This window comes from Drosophila guanche, unplaced genomic scaffold, assembly GCF_900245975.1.
Source record: "Drosophila guanche unplaced genomic scaffold, DGUA_6, whole genome shotgun sequence".
Lineage (NCBI taxonomy): Eukaryota > Metazoa > Arthropoda > Insecta > Diptera > Drosophilidae > Drosophila > Drosophila guanche.
Genome location: NW_022995743.1, coordinates 4,682,842 through 4,692,178, shown reverse-complemented (window position 1 = coordinate 4,692,178; position 9,337 = coordinate 4,682,842). Strand labels below are relative to the sequence as shown.

The following is a 9,337-nucleotide window of genomic DNA, read 5'->3' as shown; positions in this document are numbered from 1 at the left end:
ATAAGCCAAATTGATTCTTAAATCGGATTAAATTATTGTCAAAGTGATACAAGTCTTTGAAAGTTGGTAATGTCATACAGAACATCAAAATCAAGGAATATGATTTAAGACTGCGGTATCTACGGTATATTTTCAAAATGAGATGGTATATTTTGGTCTATTTTAGAGGGTCCGACGGAATATCTATCGATAAGTCCGCGGTCACACTGGCGGTCGGTCGTCGTTGTCAAGTGGAAAAGTTGGTTGTAATTTTTTGTGATTTAAAAAAATTCTATTTCGCGTTGATTAATTGCTTTTTCTAATGATATAACTACAACGAATCACACTTAACATAGTTTGTGCTTGCTAAGCAGGCATTTAGCGAGGACTAAAAGAAATTCAAAAGACTGAAACCATTCAATCGCTGCACCTGCACCACAGACGGGACGGGTGTGCATCGCGATTTCTAATCACTAGCAAGAGACTTTCTTCCACAATAAGCAGCCAGAAGAGCGCCAGCGCCCGCAAAGCAACAGTTACCGCAGCCATACATATACAGACGTGTGCCTTGCCACTTTTAAACCCTGAACGCCGTCCAATTAAATAACCAGAGCACAGAATCGCCATTGACTTGCGATATTAACTTTCCACGATTGTGAGAGGGGGGTTGGAGAGGCACCTCTGGCCACCTGGCTGGCGGGCGACATAGGGAAGGGCGTTATTTCATAGTTTCGCTTTGGACAACGACGACGACAAGACGTAAGTTTGGAATTATTTAATTACCGTTTCATTGTTTTTTGCGCGTATTGCCGAAAAATTTGCAACCGACACATTCACAAGGGCCCACACACACAGTTAGGTTTTAGAGCTGCCAAGCTGTGCCGAACTCATAATAACGGTGCAATTTTTGCGTGTTTTCTCTATGAACAGCAATTTTTCTATATTATCTGTGTGTGTGTTTGGCATATTAGCAAATTCTTTAGCCCAGCTGCATTCTTTATCGTTTTCAGCGAACAGAAGCAACAGGCGACACCATGAATGGACAGCCACATATTGGCGGAGGCAGCACCTCGAAATTAAATCTACACATTACGCATCTCGATCACGTTGGCCCCTATCTGAAGGTCTATGGCCAGATCAACCGCGATGCTGCATTGCTGATCACCAAGCGCATTGAGCATGTGCTGGCTACATGCTTTGCCATTGAGCCCACATGGTCCATCGAGCGGGAGCAGGCTCTGCTCACCCCCGGCACAGTGTGTGTGTTCAAGCAGACAAACGGGGCCGCTCCCGGGGACACTGAGTACATGCGAGCGCGTGTGATGAGCGCCACTCTGGATGGAAACAAGCGTATGCGCGTCGAAATAGAGTATCTCGATTACGGCTTCAAACGAACTGTGAGCAGCCACGACGTGAGTACCATCGATCGACTAGCAGCCACGCTTTGAGTAGAATAATTAACGCGCATTACTCCACTTCCAGTTAATGTTCCTCAAGCAGCCGAAGCTTCTTCAGAACATTCCCGTTCTCTGCTCACAGTACATTGTCCTCGGCATATGCGCCGAATGGGACAAAAACGACCTGGAGACAGTGCATAAATTGATTGTCAACCAGACCGTCCAGCTTACCATCGATCCAGCCCAGATCTGTGGCCAGTCCTTTGCCAGCGTACGCTGGAAGGACTTTGATTTGACTGAGTTTCTGGTGCAACAGAAACAAATCGGGGCTCCGGTGTCCACTCAACTGATGCTCGATCACTGCAAGAAGCTGTGGAAGGATTCTCCGCAGTCGCCAGTTTTGGAGTACAACAACAACATTATAAGTCCGAACAGCGCCTTAAAAACACCCACGGATTTGGCACGTGAGCAGCTGGCTGCTCGACGTTCCCTGGCTGCCCGCCTCGAGATGCAACGCGTCGTTCCCGCGACCACCTCGAGTGTGTTGAATCCAGCCGCCCCTGACTACGCTCCCAAGCAGCAGCAGCAGCAACCTTTAGCTAATTTGGTACGACTCGCAATATGATTCCCGCCAAAAACAATCTGAAGATATTTAACACCTTTGTTATCTTTGCAGACAAATGTGATACCACCTCAAGCCCTGGTCAATACTCAAAAGCACAACTATGAGGCGACCAATCCCTTTAACGTGCCCAGAGCCGACCCCAAGCAACAGGTCTATAACTACTACAATGTGCGCATGAACAAGCCTGCGCCCAAGGTCCCAAGCATGCAACCGTTTATGCCGTTGCCTCACGCGATGGCTGGTTACGCCCCGATGGCATATGCGCCGGCACGCTTCACACCACCACCGCAATCGGCGAGCGTACAGCGGCCAGCAATACAGCAACGCACCATTCCGGCCTTCAGGACCACCAGCCTGACACTGGGACTGACCTATGACGTTCACGTGAGCTACGTCGAGAACGGGCCGCACCTGTTCTGGGTGCAGCTAAAGACCGCCGCCAAAGAACTGGATGCCATGATGGAGCAGATTGAACGAATGCGACTGCAGCCACTCCCCCAGGCACCGGAGGTGGGATCTGCCTGCGTGGCCCGCTTCTCTCAGGATGGCAATTTCTATCGTGCCTTGGTGAGCTCCATCAAGGATCAGCGTTTCCGGGTTGTCTACGTGGACTACGGAAACTCGGAAGTGCTGCCATCGAAAGATGTCTACCAAATACCCGCGGAGCTGTTGCAGATCAAGCCTTTTGCCTTCCGCTTTGCCCTGGCCGGCATCAAGGAGATCGAACCCATTGACGAAAGCATGAAGCAAATCTTCAAGAATTCGGCTCTGTATACTGACTTCCAACTGACGGTGCAGCCGCCAGAGAGTGTTGGCTCCATGCAGACCTGTCATCTCAGCTTTAGAGTGAGTCGGATCGAAAGAGTTATTCGAATGAATCACAACTAATGAGCGGGATTATCAATTTCAGGGCAACAATATACTGGCGGAGCTGAAGCAGCAGAAGAACTCGCTGCAGGAATACCAAAAGGCTGACCATTTGTTGAACGATGACGAGGTGGAGATTCGCTACATTGACTCGCCCAGCAATTTCTACGTGCAGAGGGTGGCCAACATAGGGGAGTTTCAAGTGCTGATGGATAACATGTTTACGTACTACAACATTAACCAGAAGGTGCCCGAAAAACTAACGCTGGGTGCCCCCTGTATCGTGAAATGTGATCAGGAGTGGTATCGTGCTGAGATCCTGCGTGTCGATGATTCTGTGATTGTGAGGCACGTGGACTTTGGCTACGAGCAGACGGTGAAGCGCCATCTGATCGGAAACATTGCCAAGGAGCATCTGAAGATGCCGCGCCAGGCCATCAAGTGCTGCCTGAAGGGCTTCGAGCGCAGCGAGCTGGGCCAGGATAAAATCACCGACCAGTTCGAAATGCTGGCCGAAGAGTCAAACATCCGACGTCGAACCTTTAATGTGCGCGTCTTTCGCATCGAGCCCGACGGCCTGAATGTTGTTAATCTTCTCGCCAAGAACCTGAACGTCATGAAGAAGCTCTACAAGCTGTCCATGCCCTTTGACAAGTACCTTTCGCTGGAGAAGGGCCAATTCACTGGCAACAACACGCGAGCCGAGTCTGTTGTCTCCTCCGAATTAGACAAGGATTTAATTCTCAACTCCACCAGCATCGTTGAGAGCGAGGATCGCGAACACCAAGATCAGCAGCAACAGCCACCGCCGCAGCAACTGCAACAGCAGCAAACAATCCGTGGCAAGGCCTCTAGTGATTGGGACAAGCGCAGCTCAGCGTCAGGCAACTCAAGGGATAGCAAGCATCCCCAGCAGCTGCAGAAAATCGATCGTAACCTGGACTCCAGCTTTGACAGCCAGAGCATTGGCAGCTACAACAGTGGCAGCAGTTCGCCCCGCAAGAGCAGCCGACAGAATGGACGCAGTCAAGCCCAGTCGCCGCGGCTGATGAATGGAAATCAAGAGGCAAAGAAAAACACGTGAGTAGAACATTTCATTACTCGTCGCAACATTAAATAATGCATTGCATCTTTTTCAGACGCTTCAGCAACAGTCAGTCGCCGCGCAAGGAGCCACAGCAGCAGTCTCAGTCTCAGCAGCAGCGTAATCAGCCAAATCAGCGTTCACAGAATGCTCCTCAGGGCTTTGCCCAAAAACCTCAACGACAAAAATCCACTTTGGATGGCGGCAGCATAGCTTCCAAGCGCTCCAGCGGCGTGGAGAGTGATGCGGGCTCAGCCAACGAATTGGCAGTTGCTGCCAAACCTGAAAAGTATGTCTCCCTGGACAGGCCATACTCCCTGCAGGAAATGAAAACCACTGGAAAGGAGGCCGCCAGCTTGTCCTGGTGGGTATCGCCCTTCCAGTTTTATATTGTGCCAAAATCTTCTTCAGCCAAATACGATGGTTTGCTGCGCGAAATGAGACAATTCTATCGCCAAAAGCCCCACCAGCAACTCCAGCTGAAGGTCGGCTCGACGGTGGTGGTGCGCCAGCGCAAGAACAATGCGATTCTTCGGGCCACGGTCAACGCCTGCAATCACATGATGCGCAAGTATCGCGTCTTCTGCGTGGACACGGGCAGCCTGATCACTGTCACTTCCGAGGATGTGTGGCAGCTGGAGCAGCGCTTCGCCGATGCCCCCTGTCTGGCCCATCGCTGCAGCTTCCACAGCGTGGTAACCAACTACGACCAATTGTACATTGTGGATCACATGGAGAAGTTTGTGCCGGTCAATGCCAGAGTCGAGTGCGAGTTCCTCGCCAAACAGCCGATCAGCAACACAAACAGCAGCTGCTCCTACACGGTCAACGTGTTTGTGAACGGAGCTTCGCTCAGGGATACGCTGGTCAAGGAGAAGTTCCTCACCGAAGTGCCGCCAGGTTGGTCCTTACTTCTATTTTACGTTTGATTACTGAAACCTAATTATTCTATGCTCTTCCAGAGGTGCGTGTGAGTCTGCTGGCTGGTCAGCAGGTACGCGGAAAGTTTACATCCGTTCGGGATATGACCAACTTCAAGATACAGCTGGACTACTGCCACGATGTGAGCTTCCTGTGCAGCTACGATGATGCCAAATTCGTCAAGTCAAACCCAGATATGGCCAGGCGATTCAAGGAGTACTACGAAGGCAAATCATATGCCTTTAATGTGAAGCACGTCTGTGAGAACAACATGTAAGTGGCGGTCGATCAATTCTCCAGTCAGACTCTTACATTCGCTTCTACCTATATTTCTCTGCAGTATTTACCTTCGTCCCGTAATGCCGCTATTCAAGGAGGATCGCAAATCCTTCGTCTGCAGCTATCCCGTGGTTCTGAGCAACTTCAAGGCCCTCGCCGTCTACGCCGCCAAGCCATACCGCGTGTTTGTACAGCCCCTGGCAATCGAATCAACGATGCAGACTCTGCTCGATGACATGTATGAGTTCTACGAGGCCAAAGGTAAGTTATCCCCACAAGGAAACACAAACATAATCCCGCAACTTGGACACTTTTTCTCCAGGTGACTCGCTAAACAAGTACAAACCGGGACAGATCTGTGCAGCCCGGGGATCGGATAGCAACTGGTACAGAGCACGTGTCGTCGCCAACGATCCGAATGCACGACGCATCGAGGTGTTTTACATAGATTACGGCAACACGGAGGAGCTGAATCGCCAGGATATCAAGGCACTCGACAACAGGTTCTATGCGAACTCCAGTGGATTTGCTGTAGAGGTTAATTTACCCGTGGGACGACCCAGCAATGAGGGAAAACTAAAGAGCCGTCTCGCCGAGCTGCTGGAGGAGAAGATGGTGACCATCCAGCCAATTGAGGTTCGACGTAATCACCTCATTGCCGATATCATCATGGCTGACAATCAGAGCGTGGCGGAGCGACTGAAGGCGGAAAAACTGGTGGCCTCCCATCTGGACTTGGACTACATGCGCAAGCAGTTGGATAAGGGCAAGAGTCCCACTTATGAGTACATAGAGACCGTGGACTTGACCATGGATGATGAGGAGGACAAGCGCAGCAAGGAGAGCAGCAGCAGCAAGTCCAGCTCGACAAATGCCTCGCCAAAGGCCAAAAAGCCACAGAACGAAAAGGAGTCGGCAAGGAAGATTAAGCCGGTGGAGCCAACTCCAATTCCTGTGGCACCAATTGTAGCAGAACCAAAGCCTGTATCTCCTGCGCCAATGCCAGTATCTAAGCCAACCTCCCCGGAACCGGCTCCCTCTGTGGTCCAACCAGAGGAGGAGCCAGCCATTGCAGCGGTGCAGGACGAGGAGCCACCACAGCCAGCTGCTGAGCCTGAGGAGGACCCCTACCAGGGTATGGAAACAGTTGTACTCAGCCATTGCGACAATCCGGCCCACTTCTTTGTGCACCCCGTCGATCAACTGGATAAGCTGAATCGAATGCAGGAGAACCTGCAGATTGTGTCACCCTCGCTGCCACCGCTGGAGAATGTCGTCGATGGAGCCGATTGCGTTTCTCTGTATTCCGTGGACAAGTGTTGGTATCGCGCCAAGATAATTGATGCCGAGCTAATGGTCCTGCAGTTCATTGACTTTGGGAACACGGATTGTGTCTCGGATACCACGGACATCAAACAGAGCATGTTTGGTCACATGGATCCCTTCTGTCTGCCCTGTGCCCTGCCCATCGGCCCCAAGAGCACACTCGACTGGGTTGATGCTGCGAATGGCATCTTCAACGAGTCGTACACCAAGATACTGCGCTACGAGTATCTCACCCATGGAGACCACAAAACGATCAGCTATGTCCAGCTGTACATCGAGGGCGAGAACGTGGCCAAGAAGCTGATTGCCGACGGCTACGCCAAGCCCCTGGAGTATGTGGCCAGCGGCTGTACCTGCTACATCTCGCACGTGAATAGTATCTGCGACTTCTACATCCAGCTGGAGCGCGACTCCAAGGCCCTGGAGCTGATCGAGATGTATTTGCGAGACAACGAAAAGACCCTCGAACCCTTGGAGCGCTTCGAGAAGGGCAGCATCGTCGCAGCTCTCTTCGAGGACGATGAGTTGTGGTATCGAGCAGAGCTGCTCAATCAGTTACCCGACTCCCGCTACGAAGTGCTGTTCATTGACTACGGCAACACCTCGACCACCGCCAAGTGCCTGAAGGTCTCCGAGGAGATCGCCAAGCTGCCCAGCCTCTCCAAGAAGTGTTCGCTGCAGCTGCCCGAGACGCACACCGGCTGGTCCCAAGAGGCTGAAGCCAAGTTTGCCGAGCTCACTGGCGAGGGGGAGCTGGTCTTCACCACGCAGCTGCTGAAGCCAGGCGCAGATCATGTCACCATCCATCTGATGCTCGATGAGGAGAACATCATTGACCGTCTACTGCCGCTGTGCCCGCAAAAGGAGCCCAAGGCAGCCACCAGCAAGGAACCGCTGGCAGAAGCTAGTGCTGGTTCCGCTGCCATCACCAAAGCCACCATCACCCAAGTGGAAAGTGCTTCCCAAATATATTTGCAGTTTGCTGAGAAGAATGCCCTGGCAGACAGCATTTGTGCCAAACTTAAAGAGGGAAAATTGCAATCAAAGAAGAACGAGGGACATGTGGATGATCTGTGCGTGGTTAAGTGTGAAGATGATGGCGACTTCTATCGCGCACGAGTCCTGGAGCTGCTGAACGGCAAATATCGTGTCATTCTGGTCGACTTCGGCTTGGTACTAGAGGTCGACACGCTGTACGAGACGCCCGATGAGTTTGTGACTATTCCACCACTGGCTGAGCCTTACAGTCTCCAGCCATGCGTTGATTTTGAAAAGAACAAATCCCTGACCATAGAATCCCTGAACGATCTCTTGGAGAGCTGCGATGGCATTGTGTTCGCAGAGATTCTCGACAAGACAGCAAGTCCGCCTATAGTCCGACTGTCTATCAAAGCCAAGAACGGCCTGGACATATTTGAGCAGCTGCAGAAGCTCGTGGAGGCGAAGCTGAAGCGCATCGAGAAGGAGAACGAGAATTCCGAGTGCGTCATTTCTCACGGCACCTCTCCAAGGAGCTTCTACGTTCAGTTGAAGCGAAACTCTCCCGTTTTAGATCTGGTTATGAAGACGTTGCAGGGCCTAAAAAAGGAGCAACTGGAGCGGTTTGATCTGGATGCTGCTGCTGCGGCGAAGGGGGCAGTGGTCTCAATGACCTACTCGGAGGAGGATTCCTGCTACTACCGCTGCGTGATTAAATCGGTACTGAAAGAAAATGACTTTATTGTGTTCCTCGTTGACTATGGCACTACCATGCGAGCCACGGAGATCTTCCAGCTTCCCCGGGAGGTGGATAATGTGCCACCACTGGCCCTGCACTGCCAGCTGAGTGAGATACCAGCGGATGTGCCCGATACCAAGCTGGAGGAGGCATTCGCCGCCCTGCTGGAGCAACACTTTGGCGAGGTCTACGAGATAACCATGCAGCCGAACGAAGACGCAACGAAGCCCCATTTGGTCAAGCTGCGCATCAACTACAAGGACTTTGCCCAGGAGCTGGCCAGCACAGTGGCAGGCGTCCAGAAACCCCTCCAGGTGGAGCTGCACAACTGTGTTGTCGTCCAGTACGACGATCCCACTTCATTCTACGTGCAAATGGAGGTGGACGTGCCGGTGCTGGAGCAGATGACCGACAAGCTGCTCGACGCCGAAAAAGAGCTGCCCGTCTTCACTGACCTGACAGTTGGAGCCGTGTGCGTGGCCCAGTTCCCCGAGGACGAGGTATTCTACCGTGCCCAGATCGTCAAGGTCCTCGACGAGGGAAAGTGCGAGGTGCACTTTATCGACTTTGGCAACAATGCGGTCACAGACAAGTTCCGCCAGCTGCCCGAGGAGCTGGCCAAGCCGCCACGCTACAGCAAGCACTGCGAGCTGGAGAGCGCCACCATTGCCAAGTGCAATGTGGCCGATCTGCAGAGCTTCATCGACACGCGCTTTTCCGAGACATTCCAGGTGGAGATTCTGGCCACCAAGGGCGCCGACAGCTGCACCCACGTCGTGCGGCTGTTCTACCAGAGCACCAGCATCAGCGAGAAGCTGCGTCTGCAGGAGAGTCAGTGAGCCCCCTGTCGGGTAGGAGAGCAATATATTGATTCGTTTTGGCTGCAGCATCCGATGCAATGAAATGTATTGTATTAACTAATTTAGATGAACGAGTCAAACTTATTCAAGTAGAGGAAGAGCTCACGATATTGTTTAGCCAAAAAGCTTCATTGATTTTTCATGGAAAACCAAGATGAATGCTAATTTTGTTTCAATTATTCAATGAATCAACCAAAACACACACATACGAAAGTTAAAAAAAAAAAAAAGAAAACGAACAAAAAAAAAAACGAAAAAACCACTCAAAAAATGTATAAAAAA

The 9,337-nt window shown here is 51.6% G+C and overlaps 1 protein-coding gene across 1 annotated transcript; it reads left to right on the top strand.

Annotated features, from left to right (window-relative positions):
* The first annotated feature begins 204 nt into the window (after positions 1–204).
* LOC117581809 (maternal protein tudor) lies at positions 205–9,257 on the top strand. The gene is made up of 9 exons (XM_034269254.1): positions 205–738; positions 990–1,391; positions 1,462–1,983; positions 2,053–2,847; positions 2,912–3,948; positions 4,008–4,852; positions 4,915–5,146; positions 5,214–5,413; positions 5,475–9,257. The coding sequence occupies exons 2-9, from the start codon at positions 1,014–1,016 to the stop codon at positions 9,032–9,034; spliced, it is 7,569 nt and encodes a 2,522-aa protein (XP_034125145.1). The 5' UTR covers positions 205–738; positions 990–1,013; the 3' UTR covers positions 9,035–9,257.
* Positions 9,258–9,337: the final 80 nt, after the last annotated feature.